This window comes from Fukomys damarensis, unplaced genomic scaffold, assembly GCF_012274545.1.
Source record: "Fukomys damarensis isolate Sample0158 unplaced genomic scaffold, DMR_v1.0_HiC HiC_scaffold_16, whole genome shotgun sequence".
Lineage (NCBI taxonomy): Eukaryota > Metazoa > Chordata > Mammalia > Rodentia > Bathyergidae > Fukomys > Fukomys damarensis.
Genome location: NW_022900928.1, coordinates 65,359,218 through 65,383,246, shown reverse-complemented (window position 1 = coordinate 65,383,246; position 24,029 = coordinate 65,359,218). Strand labels below are relative to the sequence as shown.

The 24,029-nt window shown below is 49.2% G+C and overlaps 1 protein-coding gene across 4 annotated transcripts in view; it reads left to right on the top strand.

The window, feature by feature from the left end:
- Window positions 1–24,029, top strand: part of Dscaml1 (DS cell adhesion molecule like 1) — a 299,015-nt gene that overhangs the window by 233,695 nt on the left and 41,291 nt on the right. For all 4 annotated transcript variants that reach the window (XM_010629475.3, XM_033764362.1, XM_033764363.1 and 1 more), the window contains 3 exons: window positions 18,685–18,884; window positions 19,394–19,490; window positions 20,047–20,175. In XM_010629475.3, coding sequence (XP_010627777.2) covers window positions 18,685–18,884; window positions 19,394–19,490; window positions 20,047–20,175 — 426 coding nt within the window. The remainder of the gene's footprint in view (window positions 1–18,684; window positions 18,885–19,393; window positions 19,491–20,046; window positions 20,176–24,029) is intronic.

Sequence of the window (24,029 nt, the reverse complement as noted above, 5' to 3'; positions counted from 1 at the left end):
CATGCCCCGTGTTCAGCTCAGCACAAAACAGGAAAGCCCACTTTAAGCCGGAATCTCCACCCTGGGGAGCTGCACGCTATCAAAAAGCACTTTGTCCTTAATAAAACCAGGCAATCAATCTACATCCCTCAGCAAGGGAGAACTTTGCTAATTTTGCCTAGAGAGTGAAAGGAAAAGTAGGCACTCTAGAATATCTTAGGTATTTGATCCTTTTCTCCCTCTACTATCAGCTGGATGAGCCCAATGAACTTGGCTCCGATTTTTTTGTTGGTTTGTTTTTTGTTAAAGGATTCCACTTAGGGAGTGTGGCTGCTGGTCTGTGGCACAAGCATGAGGGTTTCTCATGGAGATGCAGGGATTCAGTGGTTGGGAGGTGGGGACATCCAACTCACATCCTAGTGCTTTGGCATCCTGGGGGGTTGCACAAGTCACTTTACTCCTGGGGGCTGCATTTCTTCTATGCCTCTCTTCCTGCCAATCCAAGTAGCAGCAAGAAAGCCCTGAAGTATTGGAGAAAGCTTGGTTTTTAGGGCTGCTTGTGAACATGTGCTATACAAAATCACACACACACACACACACACACACACACACACACACACACACACACGCTGGTGTTAACCATCCCCCACCTACTAGGGAATGGTTGGAGTTTCCTGCAGCACTGATGAGTCAGGGCAGAATCTAGACCTGTGTCCCTCCCTCCTGTCCTCCCCTTGTCTAATTCCGTGTCTTGTCATTTTCCTGTGCCTCCTCCCCCACCCCACGACCACCCGTAAGGCACACAAATAGTCCGTTCTTACATCTGATCTCACAAACACCTCTGGGGCGCATTTTCCTGCTCACCTGCCTTCCCGCATGTGCCTGTCTCACTCACAGCTTACATTCTTCTCTCACACTCACACCCTCTTTCTCATATTCTTCCTCTGTCACAGATGTGCCTTCCATCCCTGCCTCCCTCTCCCCAGTGGTTTGCCCCAGCTGTCTTCAAGGCTTCATGCCACCCAGCCCTCACCAGAGAGGAGGAAGCAGGGACAAGCATCTTGGAGACCAGAGGGCTGAGTGTGACAGGGCCTCCACCTTAGTGGCAGTGGGATGGCACATTGTCCTGCCTGCCCTTCTCTAGAACTTCCAGGCCCTGCTGTTTCTGGGCAGGTGTGCTGTCCCAAGCGGCCCAGCTCAGCCACTTCCCTGCACATCCTCTCCTCTGCTCTGTGCACATCTCTTCTCACCCCTGCCCTCTGCCCACCCTGACCTTCTCTTCCTTCATTCTCCCTCCACCTTCTCCCACTCCCCAACCTAAGTCCAGTTTAGAGGACACAGATAGGTGAGACCTTCAGAATCTGGGCATGTTGGTCATCATTGGGCTTGCTGGCGGGGGAAGCCACTCCTAATCATCCCTTGGTCCATCACAAACACCCAACATTCCTCCTTGCCAACTTGCAAAGCCAGCCACAGAAAGACCTGCCATTTGCAAACCTAATTTCAAGCCTTGCCTCAGTGTTTCCAATGCACTCAGGACATATTTGACCTGAGAAAGCTCCACCTTGTCAGACCTGACACTTCCCTGAACTTTCAGAAAGCAATCTGACCTTCACCTCCACTGTACCTGAGCAAAAGAGTGTAACATATAAAAGGGAACAGAACATCAATGAAAGGCTCCAAGGGTCATACTGGATATTTGTGGTTGGCCTCTGTTGGGGATGATCTCTACCATTGGTCCACACGGTTTCCATGAGAATTCAGCAGGTGCTCACTGAGCACTCACCTAATAGGTCAAAGAGAGTAGAATAGAGAGACTGGAGTTCAAATCCCAGCTATGCCACTTGATAGCTGTATCATCTAGAACAAAAAATCTTTGTAAGCCCTAGTGTCTTTGTAAATTTGGAATTACAATACAAACAGTCTGCAACTTAGTAATTTTCAACTTTACAATGGTCCAATAGTAACATGCATTCAATAGACCCTGTGTTTTGAATTTTGAACTTTGATCCTGCAGTGGCAGTGAGCCCTGAGATCACAAAGGTAACCTCTCAGCACTCTGCAGTGTACTGTGTTGCTAAGCTAGGATGTTCAGTAGGTTAGGTATGTTCTGAGCATTCTCAATTCAAGATATTTTTCAGCTCATGATGGGTTTATCAAAATGTAACCCCCTTGAAAGTCAAGGAGCATCTGTATTTTTTACTTATTGGTAGGGTTTAAATGAGATCACGCACTTACAACAGTTAAGACAGTACTTGCCACAGAGCACACATTCAATAATTGTTAGTTTTAAGCACTGAAAACCTCCTGATAAGTATGAAAGTGTCACTGTTGTCAGGGAATTTAGAATCATGAAAAGGAAATAATATACTGAAAATAACTATAACACACAAAACAATAAGTGCCTTAAAAGCCTGCAAACAAAGTGATTCAAAAAGAATTAGGGAGGGGGTCATCAATTTTACCCTAGGGGAGAGTAAGCAGGTGTCAACTGAGGCCTCACAAAAGCCATAGTCTCTAAGGAGGGCTTGAAAGGTGAGAAGGATTCTAACAAGAGCCAAAAGCGGGGAGGGTCACGGTGTTACAGAATTGAGGGATTTCTCAAGCAAGGATGGGGGGGCAGGGAATCCATGAATGTCCTCCAGTGAGGTGAGAGCTTAGGGTGTCTGGCAGTGAGTAAAGGAGAAGATGGACAGGGAGTACGAAATGTGAGGTGCTGTGAGCTTTGAGAGCTAGGTGTGCTCTTCCTATGTTGATCTGATACCAGGATCTAAACTTTCCAGGAGGCCAAGGGTCTTGCAGAGGTTGGGATCCCGCACTTAATTCTTGAGGAATTGGCATGCAAAAACTCTATTAGAGCCTGTATTGGGCAGGGTTTTCCAGAGGGACAGTCTCAACAGGACATAGATAAGTAAATAGGAAGGATGGATAGATGGGTGGATGAGAGGGCATCAGGGGAAATGGCTCATACAGATATGGAGGTTGAGAAGCCCCACAACTAATGATCTGCAAGGTGGAGACTCTGATATGCTGACTCAGTCCAAGACCAAAGGGCTCAGAACTAGGGGAGATGATGCTGTGACCTTCAGTCCATGGCCAAAGGCTTGAGAACCCAGGGAGTCACTGGTATAAGTCCTAGAGTCCAAAAGCCAGAGAATCCAGAGCCTGGTATCCGAGGTCAGGAGAAGAGTGTCTCAGCTCCAGGAGAGAGAAGAAATCATTTTGTTCTGCCTTTTTTGTACTGTGTGGGTCCCCAGCTCATTGGATGGTGCCCACATTGAGGTGAATCTTCTCCAACTCAGTCCACCAACTCACATGCCAGTCTCTTCTGCAAACACCCTCACAGACACCAGAAATAATGTTCTGCCTGTTCTCTAAATCTTCTTTAATCCAGTCAAGCTGATGCCTAAAATTAACCATCACAGGGCCCCAGGGAGCTAAGGACTTGTTAGAGCAGGCAAGTGGTTTTCCAAGTCCATGGACATCCTTGATGACAATCAGCCAGGCCAGGCTGGACCCACTCCTCCCTGACCCAGAATCTTGCAGTGAGCTGAGCCCCATGAGTACCTAAGCCCATGCACTTGACAGTTTTTATTTGTTTGTTTGTTTGTTTGTTTGTTTGTTTTGGGGGGGTTTTGTTTTGGTTTGTTTTTTGTTTTTTGTTTTTGAGACAGGGTCTCACTATGTAGTGGAGACTGACTTGGAACTCACTATGTAGTCCAGGCTGGTCTCAAACTCATAGTGATCCTCCTGTCTCAGCCTCTCGAGAGCTGGGATTACAGGCATGCACCACCACACCTGGCTTGTACTTGACAGTCTTTGAAGCTCTCCCCATACCTTGCCTGCGAGGTTGGCAGGCAATAACTCCTCAGAGAAATTAATGTATTAGATCAAGGTCATTGGGTAGTTTAACCCAGATGAGACCAGAACTCACCACTGTAGACTCCTGGTCTTGTAGAAGAAGCACAAACTGGGAGTCCAAAGTCTTGCCACTAGTCCTACCTCTGAGCAGTCCAGCAAGTATATGAGTGTCCTTTCCCTCCTCTGGACCTCGATTTCTTCATCTTACTTTCCGAGGCATAAACTATAATCTAGCCACTAGATGATCCAAGAGCCCTTCCGACTTAGACAAACCATGATTCTAGCAGCATGCATGCTCGTTTCAGGGCACCAGACTGCCTCCCAGAACTTGGTTGAAAATAAATGTAATTAACAGAAGAAAATAACCACATCCACAGAGCTGCCTTTCATCTCTCTTTTAAAATATATTTAAAAAGAGGTAATGACCGAAAGGAGGAGGCGGCAATTGCTCGTCCAACTGCCATGGGGAAAAAATAAAGCATCTTCAAAGAGAACTCTTCAGTGAGAGGCAGGTACAAAGGAGGCTGGCTGTGTTTTGACACTGCCACCACGCAGCAGTGCCTCCAGGGACTCTGCCGGCCCCTCGTCCAGCAGGTTACCTTATTAGACTCCTCTTATTGCCCCTGAACTCCCCTCCACCTCTGTGAAGGCTCCAGTGATTGGGCCTCAGACAAAGCCCATGGCCAATTAAATCTGTAAGGGCTCTGTATTTGGTCTGAGTTTGATTTGTTTGTTTAGCAAAATGTCAGACCAATTAAAGTGAGATCCAAGAGCCCTCAGCGAGCACACACCCCTGCAGAGTCACAGGATGTCAAGAGGGAGGAGATGAGGCCAAACTCTAGGAGGATAAGAGATGGAGGAATCCTGCACTGTGAAAGGAAGCTTTGGGGCAGAAGACACCAGTTTACCTGCTGTGGTTGACCATAGATACCAAGGTGAGAGATGCAAAACCTTAGAAAACGTGACCACATGTCTGGTAACCACACATGGTCTTAATTCACATTTTCCCAGTGAAAATCTCTCCTTGTAAGACAGAAGCAGCACCTCCCTTAGAGGTGGGTGACTGGGACCCCTGCCCCACAGGGCAGATTGAGGAGTCTATGCACCAAAGTTGATAGCAGCCCGGAGCCCACAGATCTCTCTCCTGACCACACTATAGGTACACAAGAATTCCCTGCCCAAATGCTCTGTGCTTGCTTCCAGTGCCTCCCAACACCTCCTTCACAGACGGTCTTCCTCTGATGTGCTGAGCCACCAGAGAAATCCTCGACCGGAGAGGGCCTACTTGCAAGACACATTGATGGGGCCAGGACACATGGATTAGGATGGCTCCCCACACAGTGCCCCTCTCGACAGATGATAAACTGAGACAAAAGGTCAGGCAACTGGCCCAAGGTTTCCCTGAGTGTCACCTGATAGAAGGTCCTGTCTCCTCTCCAAACAGAAGCTCCCTGGGGGCTGGGGCTGATCGGCCCCTGCTCCTTCCCCCACCCCAGGTGGAAATGCTCACCCTCGGTACCCAGTTCAGCCCAGGCCTCTGCCCTCTTTGGCAGTCCATGCTGGAGGTTGACCTGCTGACTGGGCCCCAACCCACAGGTCTGGTCTAACCACAGCTGCTGTCACAGGTCCTTCCCTCACTCCCCCTTTGACCTTTATGAGCTCCCCCCAATTAGGTGAGAAGTGGGGACACAGACCCTCTGCTGAACCTGTAAACATTTGCAGGAGAGACAGGAAAGCCAAGCGGTGAGCAGAATTCAGAGGCTGAGGCCTGTGAGCTGAGTCATACTGGCCCTGCCACAGCTGTGGAATCAAGAGACTGCTGCCTTGTCTCTTCTTCCAGGTGACAGTCATCAGTCAGCCTCACCTGCCCAGCACCAAAGTGGCTGAGAGGGCCCGACCCTGTCCTATGGCAAGCCAGGGGATCCACTCTGCAGGTGGGAGCTGGCCTCTCCACCCCTGGTGAGGGAGAGAGGGAGGGGATGGAGAAATGAGTCACTGTAATCATTTCCATGGCGATGATTATCCAGCTGGTTCTTAGGCCTTATTGATTTTCAGACTTTATTGAGTAAGGAGCAACACTTTGTCTCCTGCTTCATTAAACAGAGGTGAGGAGAAAGGCTGGACACATCCTCTCCCCAGGCCAGCCTCTCCACTGCAACTTCCATATTGGAGGATCAAGGAGTTGCCAACACCTCCGAGCCCTGGCTGAAGGATCTACAGCACCTCCAGGCTCACCCATCCTCTGCAGGGTCAGGGAGGCCAAAATAAGTAGTTCAATGAGAGGACAAGAAAGGTCTGATCATGGAGGAGTTCTCATACCATTGCTGCCCATTATCCCCTGCATAAACTAGGATCTGTTACTCACAATCCCTAGGACCTAAGGGCTCCTCTGTGCAGAAGAGTCATCATCCTTCTGTTACTTTCCTCTATCCCCTAGGCATTAACAGAACCCTACAAGTGAGTCACATTCCACTGAGCCAATGGAGACCCCAGGGCATGTGCTGCCAGTTACAGGCCCTGTCTTTCAGAAACTGTAGCCCTAGTGTTTCAGGGGGGGCCTTAGAAAAGATGAAAATGAGTAAGAACCAAGAAATGGGAGATTTTGCTGACCTCATGGCACCAACAGAATTGTTGGAGTAATCCATGTCGTATCACAAACCTAGCCCCAAAAGGGACACTGGCTAGGTTTTGAGGTAGACTAAGACAGCTTTCATGTGGAAAGTCCCCCTACCCTCGTCCCACCCCCTCTCATCACCACAGCAACAAGTCCCTAATAGTCAAGGGGATTTTATTGAAGGGATAGGAGGAATGACCCTGAACATGCAACCTCCACTTCCAATTTAAAGCATCTATCCCCAAGGGTCTCACTTAGGCCTTTCTTTACTTAGAGGCTTTGGCAGTGGTTGCATAAAACACATCATCACTGTCACCTCTACAGTCCTTGTTCAGAGACCACACTGAAGAGTTTCCAGATGGATCTGGGCTCCAAGGTATCATTCAGGGCAGATCAGATAGATGAATAACAGAATCATGTGCACCCTACATGTCAACCAAAGTAAAGGTACTGTTCCATATGCCCCAGACCAAGAGAGCCAAGGTAATCACTGGGTCACTCAATTTAGTAGATACGATAATGAAAGTAGGCAGGGAACTAAGCAGTGCCTCTAAAGCCTGCCCAGAGATGCTTCCCCATTTATACCTGAAGCCCCTCTGAAGGACAGGGGCAAAATAAATTGTTGCATGGGCTAAGCAACAACAACATACTTCCTGAATAGCCACGTGCCCGGCATGGCATCAAGGTCTAAGTGTTCATTCTTGTCCTGTTGCTAATAGCATAATACCATGGGCTGGGCACATCTTAAAGAATATAAATTTACTTTGGCTCATGGTTTTGGAGGTCTGTCCTACTGGAAGTGTACTAGAGTGATGCAGGGCATAAGAGAGAGAAAGAGAGAGGGGAAGGGGTGAGGGGAGGAGAGAGAGAGAGAGAGAGAGAGAGAGAGAGAGAGAGAGAGAGAGCACTCTGGTCTCTTATTCTCAGAAAGCCACCAGAATTCAATCATAGGGTCCCCACCCTGATGGCCTTATCTAATCCTAATCACCTACCAAAGGTCCACATCATAGTCAGATTAAGTTTTCACCCTTTTAATACCACACAAAAGGGATTAAATTCAAACACATGTAAGGGTGTAGGGGAAGTGGGAAGAAGGGTAGAGGAAAGAAAATAAGGGAAAAGAAAAATTATGAGAAAAGGAAAATATGGAAATGAAGTCTTTGTAAATAGGGGAGGGTGGAAGGGAGAAGGGAGGGCAGGGGAATGGGTGAAAGCTGAGAACCAAGATCTGTCACGTAAAGGTACAAGATCCCAGTGATGAATGTAACTGTACTGTATACCTAAAATGTACCAATAGACTCAATAAAAAAGAAAAAATTCAAACACGTGAACCCTTAGGGGACACACTACAACTATATCAAAACGATAGCAGTCTGAAACAGAGAAAGGCAAGATTAAATCACTATCCCTGCCCTTTGGAAATTTACAGACTAGTTAGGACTTTGAAACTAACTTTCAGGAAAAAAAAAAGAGAGACAAGACTGCATGTTAAAATGTGATTGCAAAAATGAGATCGTGAATGTTAGACTAGAGAAGGAACAAAAGAAAGGACAGACCGAGCTTCCCAGAGAAGTGAGGCTTGAGTTGATCCTTAAAGAATAGTCAGGGCAAAGGACTTTTCCTGAACAGGCAAAGGAAGAAAGGAGGCCTCCAGGTGGGAGGAGCCGGCTGAGTGAAGGCGCTGGGGCAGGAAGCCCGTATGGGCAGAGTGCACAGGGTACCTAACCAGAGGGTGGCAGCTGGAGATTAGGGGCTGAGTGTGGGTGGGAAGAGTGGCACCAAAGTCTGCCGCGATATACTAGACCAGAGGAATGACATCAGAATCCTGAGCAGGGATTGGAGAGACAGAGGGGTTCTCTCGAGAACAAATACCAAATCTTGATGGATTGCACAAAAGAGGCCAGGGGAATCAAGGGCTGAGAGATGGGGGTAAAATGTCACCCACAGTAGTGACGTAGGTGGACATGGAGAGATCGCATGGGTGCTGTTGCAAAGAGAGGCTATGGGTGCCCTGAGGCAGCCAGACACTGGGTGACACTGCCAGTGTTTCCATCTAGAGCTGTGTGCTAGACCAGATAACCCTCAGGCCCCACCCGCTTAGGCAATTCATGAATCACTGTGTGGCTGGCAGGGATCAGGTGAAATGCTCTTCTTCCCGACTTCACACAACAGCTCCTCCTAAATGCAAGTAGTCTTCTGATCAAAACTCCTTCTAGGGCCAGGAATTTAGCTCAGTGGCACCACACCTTGCTCACAAGTGCTAGGTCCTGAATTTGATCCCTAGTACTGGAAACAAAAACTTCTAGGACATTGAGTCTACAATCCCACCCCCTCCCTCATGCTCAGCTGCAGAGCAGGGATCTATAAGTGGGACTGGGGGCCAGATCTAGCCAGTGGACTGTCCTCTGTAAGTGGAACATACACCTGTTCTTTATGCTGAATTGTCTGTGGCTGCTTTGGAGGTTCAACAGCAGAGATGAGTAGCTGTGGCAGAGACCTATGGCCTGCAAAGCCTAAAATATGTACAATCTGGCCCTTCACAAAAAAGTTTGCCAATCCCAGCTCTAAGGTATTTACAGCAATCACCCAAAGTACTTTCCCCAAGTGACCAAAGAAAGATGGCCCTGTCTCCTGCTGTTTCTTAAAGAATTCTGGTGATCAGACTCACGTCTTTCATCTCTAAAACTACTTTGCATCCTAGGGCTATGGGGGGAAGAGGACTTAATGAGCTAATTTGCAGAAAGCATTAACCATGGTGCAGGCACATAATAAGCATTCAGTAAATGTTACTATCATTTTTCCAAAATTCTCAAGGAAAGAGAGGACCAGAGGCACACTGAGGATGAGGGTGCAGGCCCCCTATATTTGAGAACACTGCTTCTCCACCTCTTGTCCTCCTTGGCAAGCAACCAAGAGGAAGTGAGTGATTCTATTTTATAGCTAAACAAAGTAAGGCCTGGTGAATCTGAGGGTCTCTCCTGGGTTCGCCATGCAGCAGAAACAGGTCTGCATCCCCAGCCTCCAAGGTCCCACCATTCTCTGTGACCGTTACCCCAACCCTCTCCACACACACATCAGTCCAGCCAGTTCGGATTCCCGTGTACCTGGGCATGGACATTGAGGGTCCCAGGGGCCCCCCGACTCTGCGGACACTTCCCCGCTGGCTCTCGGAGGCAAGGCTGATTGCTTCCATGCAATCTGAATTAATCTCATGCTTCAGGTAGAGCTGGGCTAATCAGGGGAGACAAGAAGCCGAAATGGGTGCAATCAAATTAACACCGCCATGGCCCTAGCTCTTTAAGAAGGGAAAAACAAAGCAGGCAACAGACAGCACCCCCCCCCACCCCTCTGCCTGTCCCAGGGGAAGCCCAGAGCTGCTGCCACCAAGGCTCAGCAAAGCTGCTCACACCCGCCCCAGGCCCACCAACCCACATGCCAACAATGCCCCTTTGTGGCGGCTTATCTCACACTGCCAAACAGGGCTGGCTCTTGTCTGGAGCTTGTTAACAAGGAGCAGAAACACAAGCCTTTCTGGGAGAGAGGGGAGTGGGTTGGGCTAGAGGGGATGCCACGCTCCCCTCCTGGCTACATATAATCCTTTCTGAAACAAGGAGATCCTCTCTCTCCTGAGTGAGGGGCCCCTTCTCACCAACAGGGGTATGCAGAGCTCTCGCCTTTGGAGCACTGCTCTCTGGGAAAAGCCTCTTCCAGAGGACAAAGAAGACATGGGGAAACACATTTCAGCATACCCATCCCTTTTAGCCAAAAGCTCTGTGAGACCCTGGAGAGAATCCCATTAGACCACCTGAAGGACTTCTTGAGAAAGCAAAGTCCCTGCCTTGGGGATGGTGAAGAACACCGTGACCTCGCTCCCCTTCTCATCTTGTTAACTGAGACCATCCTGCATGGGGCATGTGTGAGAACCCCCTGGGAGTGGGGGTGGCTCCTAAGGAATGCAGAGACCCAGGCCCACCCCTGGACAGATTAAATCAGAGCCTCTGAGAGGGAGGTCTGGACAGTAAGATTCTGCAATACTTCTCAGTGGGTTCTCACATGTAGCGAGGCCTGGAGACCTCCTACCCCCCCCAGACCACCCCCCTGGGACAGCAGTCTGGCCACATCCCTTGCTCCCCAGTTCCCAGACCAATCCTCTCGCCAAGCAGCCTACAGTTCTCTTCAAAAGAGCTCAGCTCTGGCACTCCCCTTCCCAGGCCTCTGCTTCACTATCTACTGTCCTCTGGCCAGTGTCACACCATGGGTAGGACCCCAGATGCCTTGGATCGGGCCCTGGCTCTGTCACTTGCTAGCTATGTGACCTTCAGCTATTTGCTTCTCTTAAGCCTCAGTTTCTCTAACTAAAGTGGGAATAAAAAGAGGGTTACTGTGAGCATTAAGTGAGTCAATGCATGAACAAGAACTGACCAGCACTTGGCATAAAGTGAGCCCTCAATAAAATCAATATGCACTGTGACAGTGATTATTACACCCTCAGTCATGAATGGGGTAACAATGACATGCCCAAGCTGCCTTTAGAATGTGACTCCCTTGCATTATGTCCGCCTCCCCGACAGCCAGCAGCGTTCTCCTCCTGTTTCTTCTGCGTTCTCCTTCCCACACGCTGCTTCTCTCCTTTGGGGATTCATAACTGAAACTTACCTCCCTGGTGACTTGGGAACTGTCAGAAACACCAGCTGAGCTCCAATCACCAAGGAAGAGAGGGAGGGAGGGAGACTTAGGGGAAGACTGACTCTTTACCCTAGCCCCATTTCCGCCCAGCCTCAAGTCCAGCCTACCCAGGCCTGGCCCCTGGCCCTGCTCTAGTTTTCAGCCTCCCCTGTACTCCTCCCAAAATGTATCCACAGCAGAGGAGGAAAAGCAACCAGGTGAGAGATGTGAGGGCTAAGACTAAAAGAAAGAGAGCTTGGAACTGCCAGGAGACTCAGGGCTTGGTCTCCTTGCCCATTGCTCACCATCTGTGTGACTTCAGACAAATCACTTAACCTCTCTGAGCTTTCATTTCTTCATTGGAAATGGCTGGGTTAATGGCCCCTAGGCTGCCTCCTTAATAAGAATGAAGCTCTCTCGGAAGGATGTACCCGTGCTTTGTAAATTGCAAGTAGACCTGTGACATCTTAGGGGTTGGAGCCCAGAGGAAGCAAGAAATTGGGGATCAAGGCAAGGCCCAAATAAGCACAGAGTTTGTACTTCCCAGGCAGTATCTGGGGACCCCAGAACTCCACCTCCAAGCCTGGGGCCTCGTGGGAAAGTGTGGATGCTGTGGGTGAGTGAGGCAGCAGAGCTGTCTCATGGTCTTTTAAAAATCTATCAGCCTCTCACATCAAATTAAAATGTAAATAGCAGCTGGTCGGGGCAGGACCCTGGGGGTGACAGGAGCCGGCCTGCGTGTAATTTCACAGATGGGAACCGGTAACATCGGATTCTGACAACTGTCTTGTTTCTGAAATTGATTTCCTCTCCCCTCGGCTTGCTGCCCTGGGAGGGCCCTGGGAGCACGGGGAGGGGTGACTGCTCTCCAGCCTGCTGCCTTTTCCTCTCCTGTGTGCCTGCCATTGAGGCCCCATCAGAACCAAGAGGAGGAGGCCTGGGATCTCTGCGGGCCAACAGGCAGGGGTCTGAGTCCCAGTGACCCATCGAGGCCATTTCCTGCCCTGGAGTGGGTCCAGCTATGTCCCCAAGCAGGCTGTCCAGGTGCCCCCTAGGACCTGGACTGGGGAGGCTTCCGAACTGGGAGTCTCACGGTCAGCCTGGGAAGTGAGCGAAGCACAAGTGGGCCCTCTACCAGAGTTCGTCCCAGGTTCTGCTGCTCCGGTGCCAGGCACTGAATCACTGGCCTTTGAATGAGACAGGCCTACTTCAAACCAGGACTCGCACAGAGGACACACCCACCTGCAGGGAGTCACACAGCCCTGCCCTCTTGGCTCCTCCCTGCTCCTCAAATCGCTTCGTAAAGAGAAATTCAGTTTCCTTGGCTGTTAATTGGATCACATTGCAGGAAGCAGAGAGGCTGTATCTCATTAAAGCCTCTGTGTCCTATCGGAGCAGTGCATTGCTCTCATGACTGCCAGCATTTTCCACCCAGGACTCAGCTTCCCACTCCCCAGATCTCCCCCCTGGACCTAAGAACTCGCCTGCTGAGCTGCCCTGACACAGAGAGTCCACAGCTGTCTGGTGACAGCCAAATTCCATGTCCCAAAGCTAGAGACTATGTAAAGGGGGCAGGCAGGCAGGCAGATGGCAAGAGGCAGCCAGAGCTTTGCAGCCACAGCTCAGAGGGGAAAGAGCCACTTTCCTGAGCCTTTGTTTCCTCATTTGAAAAATAGGCAGTAAATAACTAAGACTTATTTCTCATGGTTGGGGTTGGAAGGAACCCTTAAAAATGAGACAAGGGTCAAAGGCCTCCAGTTTGTACTGCCTGCTCCAGCACAAGCATCAAGGACAAAGCAGGAGGCTCCAGGGCTTGAGTGAGAAAGACACCAGACTCTCTGCTTTGAAGCAGAGTAAGAGCCTGGCTCTGACCAGTTCATTTGTGTAAAGGGCTTAGAATGTGCATGGCACCTCGTGAGAACAGGACTGAGGAAGGGTGGTGTGTATGGGTGTGGAGTGGGCATGCACTGTGGCACTGTGGTCGTGTGGGTAGATGTGTATTAAACAACCACATCAGGGCACTAACTTGCAAGTGACAATTAATCAGGGCATGCGTGTGAGATGCTTTGTGGTTTATATAGCAAGGGTGACAGATCTGGGACTGCGAAGGAGATTGTGACTGTTGGGGTGTATTTTACACACCGTGTGTGTGTGTGTGTGTGTGTGTGTGTGTGTGTGAAGAGACAATGAATGAATCAGAGTTCATGCTCCTGCAGGTGTCTACATGTGAACATCTCCCTGAGGAATTCTTGGGGTCTGCCTTCATGTCAGCAAGTCTTCAAACAGCAAGGTTCTGTCGTACTGCTGTTCAGTGGAGCAGGGAGACCTTGTGGCCCAGAGCAAGAAACAAGGAGGGGAGGACAAGCAGAGGCACCAGCCACCCCAGCCAGGCCTTCCCTCTAAAAGAGGTTTCTTACCTCATTAAACCCAGCTGTCCAGCAACCAGAAGGGCTGTAGCCCCTGTTGGTAGGAGTAGGAGGGCACTGAGGTCCTCGGAGGTGGACAGGGCCTGAGCCAGGAACACAGTGGCAGAGTATATCCTGCTCCTGTTTTTTGGCAGGAAGATTGTGGAGCAGGGAGATGAAGGAAGGAGTGTTTCCTGTCTCTCACCCAGAACAAGGCGCTGAAGACCCTATGTACAAGGGACCTGAGTCATGTAATCCCTGAAGAGTCAACCAGTTTCCCAGGTTATCTTTTCTGCCCCTCTGAGATCCAGACATCCCCAAGAGCCCAGAGACAGGGCCTAGAGCAGGGGTTTGCCTGATTCTTCCTTGTGATGCCCCTGGTTGTCAACTGGTACAGGAAGCTTGCTGCTTCCCAATTCCCCTTTCCTTAAACCCCAGAAGGTACTAGAAAATTCCTTCTTAGGTCAAACAGTGTATCTGGATGTCCACCTCCCTGTGACCTGATGTAACTGTCAACTTCACATCAAATGTCCTAGTGTGATTTCATATACATCTACCTACACTTCCCTCGCTCCCTGTGGGTTACATATTCCCAGTTTTCAGAATAGTTTGAGCCTTCGAGTCCTCCTCCCACACCCCACCTTGTTGTGTCTTTTGTCAGGTGGGGTTCCTAGAACAAGACATAATGTCTCTTGGGGAGTCTGAACTCTTAACTCTAAGACCTACAGAACTGGGGTTCAGGTCTCCCACTGCAGTCTTCTTATCCACCATTAGTGATATAATATCTTTGGGTGCTATGTAGGTACTGCAATCTCCCATCTTGTTTTTCTTTTTGTTTTGGAGGTAGGGTCTCACTATATTACCCAGATAGCCTTGTACTCCTAGGATCAAGAAATCCTCCTACCTCAGCCTCCCAGGTGCTGAAACTACAGGCACACACCACCATGCCCAACTTCCCATTTTTTAAAATTGCCTGCTGCTTGCTAATAGTGACCCTGGGCAAGTTCCTTCCCTGGGTAGCCTCGGTTTTTCCATTTGTAAAAGGAAGGATCCAGGTAGACCATCTATACCCCTGCCATATATGTAACACAATTTAAAATCTTCTAGTTGTCATGTGTTCAGAAATGTAAAAAGGAAACAGATGAGATTAATTGTAATAGTATATTTAATTTGGGCCGGGGATTTAGCTCAGAGGTTCTGCTGCCTGCCTGGCAAGCACAAGGTCCTAGTTCAATCCTCAGTACCAAAAATAATAATAATAATAATAATAATAATAATAATAATAATAATAATAATAACAACATAATACATTTAATTTAACTCAATATGTCTAAAATATTAACATTGGACCAATGTAAAATACACTGAGATATTTTTATACTCTTTCTTTTCTTCCTTCATTTTTAAAATCTAGTTCATATTTTATACTTACAGCACATTTCAATTGGACCTGCCATGTTTCAAGTGCCCAACAGCCACAGGTGGCTCCAGGCTATATACTTAGCACTGCAGGTCTTTATCCGAGCTCTGCAGCTTTAGGGTTCTATCATTCTGTGGCATATCCTGGAAAGTGACATCTTAAGTCAACAACTTGGTGCATGTGGGTTTAGCCAGTGCTTTCCTTAGAACAGGAGAGGGGCGTGAGAGCCTAGAAGCAGGAAAAGAAGCCAGAATTTTCCCAATATGTATGTTTTTATTAGTGCTTATAAGTTATATAGTATATTGGGGTTTATTTTGGTATTTTCATACCTGCATATAATATACTTCCATTATACCTACCCCCAACCCCCTTCCTCTAGTCCAATAGTCTGCCTTCTATTTCAGGTCAACATTTATTAGGGGGAAACTTGTGATACTTGTCTGTCTGAATTTGGCTTATTTTGCTTAACATAATGATCTCCAGTTCTGTCTCTTTTCCTGACAATGGCATACTTTCATTCTCCTTTATGTCTGGGTGATCCTCCTTGTGTATATGTACCACCTTTTCTTTATTCGTCCGCTGACAGGCACTCAGGCTCACTCCGTAACTGGCTATCATGAATTATGTCGTGAAAAACATGAGTGTGCTGGTGTCTCTGCAGTACGCTGCCTGTATAATTCCTTTGGGTTTATACCTAGGAGTATACCTGGGTCAAATGGTAGTCTTATTTTTAGGGTTCTGCGGAATCTCCATGCTGATCCCCAGAGTGGCTGTACTACTTTACTCTCCCACCAGCAGTGTAGACAGAGGACCCAGAATTCCCGTGTGGCCTCTGCTAGGTGTTGCACATATCTATGTACCCCCTTGTCTTCACAGCCACTCGGTGGGGTGTAGAAAGCCACATGGTTGGTGCTAACAGGACAGAACCCAGGCCTGCTAACCCCCAGCCCTTAAGATCTTCTCTTCTTCTCCATGGATGGGCCAGTGAGAACATTGGGTGTGTGGCGGGGCACTTACTTCCCAGTAATCAGCCCGCTAGTGAGAGGGTGGAAGGAGCTAGCCTGAGACCCCAGGTGTGGTTGTTACACAGGATCAGAGGCCAGGGCTCTCTGGGGACCCTTATGTTCCTGACTACCTATGTGTTTTTGAACAACCCCAATTGGAAAATTCCCTGTAGCAGGACAGGTGTGTATGGATATACATGTTGTGTACTACTCAACAGCATATAGCCTGTCTGAGGGGCAAGCAGGGTCTGAAACCTGATCTCTGCCCCACTGGCCACGTTTTGGCTCCTGGTACCAGGCTGCATCTAGCCCAAGCACACCACACCCACTACAGACCCTAGACAGGTTACTGCAGGCTGCATGAAAGGCAGAAATGTGCCCTGAGATCCTCACCTTGGCGCAGAGCTGGGAAGTCCTTTGCCCAAATAAAAACTCTTCTCCACCCCCTTTTCCTAGACTGGCCTGTACTGAGGCTTGGCCCTGTCTGCACTCTCCTTCACACACACACACACACACACACACACACACAGCCCAGCAGTGGCCTCCCAGGAGCAAGATTTCTCCTCCCCAGGACACCTTCCAAGCCTAACCCACCCAAGGGTCCAGGTCCCAGTCCCCAGCTGTCTCACTGCAGGAAGAGCAGAAACCTCCCTGTTTGCCCCCACCCCCCAGCATTTCAATCCTCCAGCGAAAAATGGAGGCATCTGCAGTGCAAGGCCCGACTTGTTGATGTAAAATCTCACTCTATATTCCAACCAGGTTTATACGAGTGAATTATGCAAATCTTTGATGGAAAAATATTCCTCCACACATCCTTGAGAGTGTAAAACCTTAGTCAATAATTCATACTCCGGTGTCTCTGACTGCAGGCTTTTTCTTCATTATAACTTGCACCTCGTTATTTGTCTTTCACATTTTATTGTATATCCTAGTGTAATGCCGTGCATTATAAAATTTATCTGCTTCATTATTTGATGAGCTGGGGCTGGGGAATGTACTGAGACACTGGTGCAAGGCCCCGGGGCCAGGCCTGGCTTCAACATCAAATCCCCAATGAGGCGACAACAGAGGATGTGGCTGTCTGCATGGTGTGACTTCAGGGCACCAGAAGCCACCCTCCATCCCTCTGCACCTGTTCTAATGTCCCCTCACCCACCCACTGCCGTCTCAGGTCACATCACTGCAGTTCCATCACTTCCTCCCTTTCTCCAAAGGCTCATTTGCCCATAGATGTCCGATGTCCCTGGAGAACTTGCAGGAAGAACTTGTCTAAGCAGATCTCTAAAACTGGAAGAGAGAGAAGTCCTGGGGACACTGGGAAGGAAAGAGGAGAAAGGGCCAGCCAGTGAGATGGAGCAGAGACACAGTGCCAGGGGGTAGGGGTAGAATGGAAACCCCATTCCTGGAAAGAACACAGTACCATTATTTCCAAAGATGGCCAATAATGAGCTTCAGTGAGCTTGTCTTTGCTCTGCAGAACCCAGTGTGGTCAGGGCTCTGCCCCAAAGGTGGGGGTGGGCATCTATTCTTGCAGCCAAGGGCAGGCCTCTCTTTATTTACTATATAGTGACCTTCCCACTGAACACTTGTATCCCCTTACCCCTGCCTCTCCCTCCCCCAGCTGCTGGCCAAGTGCTCAGCTCAGAGGAAGGGCCCATGGCTGACATGTCTCTTGTCAGGCCAGCAGGAGGAGCTTCCTGATGATCTGCCAGGGCTTTGGTGGCTCCTCGGTGATTTTCTTGGGTCAGAGTTCAAGATGGGGTAAGGACCTATTAGCCCTCCAGAAGATTTTGATCACAGTGATGCCATCCAGGGGCCTCTTACAGTACTTTGTTAGAAAGAACAAGGCAAGAATAAACAAGCCTTCAGTAGACAACCAAGTGGAGCCACTGCTTTAGGGCAGGCCTATCAACCTCTAACTGAAGTTTAGTACTTCCTTCTATTGAGAACAAAGTCACAAACCTGAGCAGCTACAGAATGTGTGACTACATCACCAATAGAAGTCCATAGATATTTTCATGTGCAATCACATCTATTGCAGATATCTCAAAATATCATTTTCTTATCGCTATTACAAAAGAGTGGTAAAAATAACACAGTAATTATAAGACATACCAGTAGATCTCACTTCATAAAGAGCAGTAGAGAAGAGTACATACTGACATGAGATGCGATAAGAAAATATTCAGTGGCCAGGGATTTAGCTTAGTGGTGCCACTGCCTGCCTAGAAAGCGCAAGGTCCCAAGTTCAATTCCCAGCACCAAAAAGAAAAGAAAGAAAATATAGTGAATGTTTAATTTTTTTAATTTATTACAGTAAAAAAACACACTGCCATTAATCGCCCTCAAAATACACCCCTTACTTTGAGCAACTTATCCCATAATTCTTGGCAATGTGTCTTTTCCTGTAATAAGGTATTTTAAATTTAAACACTCACTCTCTTTTGCCATTACCCCTTGTATGTGATATACAATATCTAAAGTTTGCTTTTTAATATTTGCATAACCATATTTCTGTATAACCACTTTCTTTTTTCAATTTCATGTATGTTGTGCATGTAAAAATATTTCTGAAACCGAGTTGACTGCATCCATAAGGAGGGCTAAGGGATGTAAGAAGCCCAGGTGCAGTGGCAGCTGCGCCTTGCAGCCAAGGGAGGGGCTTCTGCAGCACATGCGCCTCCCCCAGGCTGGCCCTGAGACCCTCACAGCCCCCTGCGCCTCCTCCCCTCCCAGTCCCGGCCATGATCACCTCCCACCCCAACACCACCATCGCCATCAAGGGCCAGGCAAAGGAGCTGAACTGCACAGCCCGGGGAGAGCGGCCCATCATCATCCGCTGGGAGAAGGGAGACACAGTTATCGACCCCGACCGAGTCATGCGGTACGCCATCGCCACGAAGGACAATGGTGACGAGGTTGTCTCTACATTGAAGGTGAGCGCTCAGCCCCAGGCCCCGGGGACACTGTGAGGGAGTGGGGAGCCCACCATATTACATCTGCACCCAAAGAAGGAAAATGGGGAGTCTGGGGGGCCTGCCCCACACCAAAAAGCACCTACTATTCCCACCCATCTCGCTTTACCCAGGACCCTCTACTCAGTGTCTACCCAGAGTCTCACTATAACTTCTTTCCGACGACCCCACAGTCATCACCTATGGATTCTTCCACCCCTCTTTCCTTTCTGGAACCTGTGGTCTCCATTCTCCCTCCCGGGACCCTTTAGCTCCTCCCTCCCTCCCACCTCCCCTTCCTACACAAACCCCTCCAATCGCCTCGCTAGGACTCTCTAGGAAGAGAAGCCCTTGACCAAGTCCCCTGTGGGTCCTCCTCCCAGGATGCGATGGCCTAACTGTTGATCCCCCTGGGCGGCCCCCATCAGCTGATTGGCTCTGAAAGACTCTCCTGTTTCCTCCCTCTCTTACCCCCACTGGCTGCCTCCCAGCTGAAGCCAGCTGACCGTGGGGACTCTGTGTTCTTCAGCTGCCATGCCATCAACTCATATGGGGAGGATCGGGGCTTGATCCAGCTCACTGTGCAAGGTAAAGCCCCCCACCCTACCTTCAGCACCTGTTTCCCTAGGGTGCAGTAGCCAAATCCATCTCAAAAAGCAGGGGCATCACCCATACCACAGTGGAAAATGGCAGGATAGCCTTGTGGGGAAAAGCTTCTCTCCATGTCCCTGCCGCCCAGAGAAGGAAGACAGGTTTTTTTTTTTTTAGCACTCTCTGTGCACAGCAACTATTTGTGATGGCCACAACCCCTGTAGAGTACACTGCAGAGTCCAGAAGGCTGCTGAGCCCAGACTCAAGGAGAAAGTAAGTCAGCTGGGGAAGTTGAGAGTCAGCTGGGGGAGAAGCAGGCCAGAGGCTCTGAGGAGTCCCTGACAAAAAGACATGTACCTTTTGGCCTCCCCCAGGCCAAGAAGAGAGACAAGGCCAAGAGACCAAGCTGGGTTCCTCAGCCTCTGAGCCAGGCTACTGGCTTCCTTCAGAGTCCTTGGTTAGACCACTGGTAACATCAACCCCTAGAGGTAAGCAGGAAGCCAAGCTCTCTGCTGCTTTTCTCATTTTTATCTCCTTTCCTGACACATCCCAGAGCCCCCTGATCCCCCAGAGCTGGAGATCCGGGAAGTGAAGGCCCGGAGCATGAACCTGCGCTGGACCCAGAGATTCGATGGAAACAGCATCATCACGGGCTTTGACATCGAGTACAAGAACAAATCAGGTGGGTGCCAAGTCAGGAGGCAAGAGCTCAGCCTGCCATGGCTCCTGGCATCTCACACCCTACCCTGCCCTGTGGCTGTGATGGGGCAGCCCCCAGAAGAACTGGTGTAAGACAGACACACCCACACCCTCCAGAGCACAAGCACCTTTCACTTTCAGAGGGAGAGCCATTGCCCAGGCTAGGAACCCAGGATGCAGACCGAGGGTTGATAGGGTGGGGTGTCAGATGCTTCTTTCTAGGGTTGTCCCTGGGCCAAGCTTCTCAAGGAAGATCTTTTTTTGTTTGTTTTGTTTTTGTTTTTGGTACCGGGCATTGAACTCGGGTCCTTGTGCTTGCAAGACAGGCCACCAAACCGCTGAGCTAAATTCCTGGCCCAAGGAAGATCTATTTTATAGCAATTTAAAGAGGCTGAGCTCAGGGCAGTGGCTTTCTCTGTGGGGACATCATTAGTTTGCCTGGTCATCTGGGTGCTCCTGGTTTGGAAAGAAGAGAATTTGGAAGAGAGTTGATCCTGCTGGCTCTGAGGTGGCCCAGCCACTGAGGCTCTGTGGGGCAGAGAGTTGTGGTGGCCCAGCCCAGGTTTTATGGATGCACTTCATAGACACTAAGGCTATAAATCACTTTGGGCATGGTTGGGCAGGAAGTACCCAAGTTGAGCTCTTATTCTATTGAGGAAGGTCTGAGCTAACAATGTCTGAGCTCTCAGGTAGAGACTTGAGCTTCTAACATGGCACCTTTGGAAGGAGGATGTGAGTAGAAGAAATTGTATCCAAGAAATAAAGACAGGGGCTGTCATAGCCTGCAGCTGGGCAGAAGTGACAAGGAAAGGATTCAGGGAGAGAGGCTGAGTACACCTGTCCACGAATCTCAGGTCTCTGGGGTTGGGCACAGCCACCCTGGAGCAAACAGTGGCAGTGCTGCTCCATGTCCCCACCTCACCCCAAGCTCATTTCTAGGTGGGTAGCAGCTGCCTGGGCTGTCACTCACTCCCCTCCACCTCTGTCCTGGCCCTCCACCCCCATGCTGCCTGCTTGCCACACCACCACCACTGACCACACTAATGCATGGAAAGCTGTCCTTAGGGCTGCTCAGCAGGGCGCTGCTGAGAACATCACATATCTGGGATTGGGAGACAATGCAGAGGGGAAGCAGCCAGGGGAGAGAGAGGCTCTTCTCACATGTCTTCCCCTGACCCCTCTGGGCTCCCCTGCGGGATATGGGGCAGCCACAGCCCAGAGCCAGCAATGGCAGGATGGGTGGGGAGGGGAGAGGGGGGATGACAACAGCTTGGCTAGATACTGTCCCCATCCTAAGCACTTAGCACAGGTAAGGAAAGAAACTGCAGCACCCAGAGTCCTTGCTGTACCTTCAGGTGGGACCACTGCAGTCAGCCCTCCTGAGAACACCAGAGAGGGCTGTCACTGGAGGCAGACAGAGGCAGTGAGCACAGCACAGCTTCTGTCTGTAAAGTGGGAACAGAATGCCTGCCTTGTGGGATTGCTTGGAGGCCTTGAGAAAGCAGATAGCATGAAGCTCAAGTGAGCCTTTGATGTTAAGTCTCTCTCCCGTTCTAGCTCAAATACCTCATGTGGCAATTTCGAGTCCATGGGATTTTTTGAAATATGTGTGTCTTGTCAGTCATATGTACTGAGTGCCTTTTTTTTTTTTTTTTGCAAAATCATGCACCAGCCACATGGTAGAGAAAAATAAATAAAGAGACAGAATGCTGCCCTTGGACATGCAATGCGGTTGAAGTGAGAGCATACACTATACACTGCGCACACACACACACTTTCAGAACCATTATACAACACTCTCCGATCAAGGGTAATACACTGTACCACATCAGAATGGAGGAAGGTATGCAAGGGATGAAGGATGACTCAAAGGAAGAAGGGGCTGTGAACATACATGAGTGTGTGTGGCTAAGTACACCTCCTTGCACCTGTGTAATAGAGCGTGAGAGTCATCCCCAAAGACAAAGACTTGAGTTGACCTTTAGCAAGTACTTAAGGTCTTTGAGCACTTTGTTTGTCTATAAAATGGAGACGGTGACACTCCACTGTCAGGACACTGTGAGGATTCCAGGAACATGACGCCATATGTAGAAATGCCTAGCTGGGGATTTAGCTCAGTGGTTCAGTGGCCTGCTTTGCAAGCACAAGGACCTGAGTTCAATCCCAGTACTAAAGAAAAAAAGAAAAAGAAAAATGCTTAGCACCATCAAAACTTTTATGGGTGTCCATCATGTGCCTCCATTCCCTCTCCCTCTTCCTCCTACACCCAGACCACACCGTCCTTGGTCCCAACAGCCATCTGTTCCTGATTTCTTTCTGTGCTCCCCCTCCCCATCCCTTTGTGAGATTTTCTGCCATGTTGCTCATCGTACTAATTTTCCAAGGGAAATTACCAAGTCTGCCCTTTCTAAGCCATGCTGCTCATGCTGACTTCTCCAGGCCCCAGGCAGCAGAGTAATAATACATGAATGCTGAATGATAAATAGCACCGTCCACACAGATCTATCAGATGGCGCTGGGCCGATTTAAAAATGCAGACTTCACATTTTGCCCCCATTTGCAAGCAAGAAGCAGGGATGGATTATCTGAGGATGGCCCTCCAAGCCCAGCAGCTGCCTCATGAGTGGGCTGGCTTGGGGCTGTGCTGTTCCCTGTGGGGGGAGCCAGACCTGTATGGCATGTCATTCTGTGGTGACATTCTGTGCAGGTGTGTGGCTGGTGTTGGGATGTCATGAGCTGCTATTGTGACCTAGGAAACCCTTTCTCTGTGCTGGGGGGTGGGGCGCTAAAAGTCATGGTGCAGGGAAAAAAATCAGAGATACAAAATGGATTTGTTTCCCCAGTGCAGACAGCTAAATGCTCCTTTTCTCCAAGCTATGACACCTCTATGGTGAATGTAGCTCCTGAAAAACCAGACACCCAGACCCCTCTCAGCAAGGATCCCCCAGAGCAGAAGGCGCTGACATCTCCCCAGCCACATCCTTAGTTTTTAAGAAGAATATTTTGCATCACAAACCCTTTGATGAAGAAAGGGAGAGAGAACCCTTAATGAAATATGTTAATCTGGGAAAGCCAGGCTCAAATGAAAGGGAATATTAAAAGAGACAATATTCACCAATGCTGGCTCTGTACTCTGAGAGAGCTGAAAAAGGAAAGGAAAGAAATAAGGCCCCTGAGTTCAGCTATTTGGGGTCAGAGAGATGGTAGTGATCAAGTTTGGAAAATCATCTAGAGCCCTCCAGATTTGACTCTGATGCATTAGCCTAGCAGGATTGTGGGAGAGAGTTGTTTTGCACTAACATCAAAGATGATTTGGAAACACAAGGTCAAACCCACCTACAAACTACTGGCCAAAACAGAAAGGCACTCTCTCTAGGACACCCCCTCCCCATCTTCTTGTTATCAGCAGCTGAGTGAGGCAAGGCAAAGGGTATTTAGTGTGACTACAAAATGCAGAGGATCTCCGAGTTCAATGCACAGGACAAAGAAAAGTGTCTCTGATTTAGCACCAACAGCAGGTTTTAAATGTCCAGTACTAGCAGAGTGTGTGTTGGAGGCGAGGTCAGAGCTTTAGACAGGGCTCCTTGGGCAGTGTCCCTGGAACAGGGAGCCAGGAAAGAGATACTGTGGAAGGAAGGGGCTCGAAATGCTCTAGGAGAGTAGTGCCAGATGAGGCAGAGAAACTGAGAGCAAGAGCCCGGTGCTGTGGGGCTTGGGTCACAGTAGGGAAGTTCACTTTTATCTTAATAGAAAAAAGAAACTGGCCAGGGGATTTAGCTCAGTGGTTCTGCCTCCTGCCTTGCAAGCGCAAGGACCTGAGTTCAATCCCTGGTACCA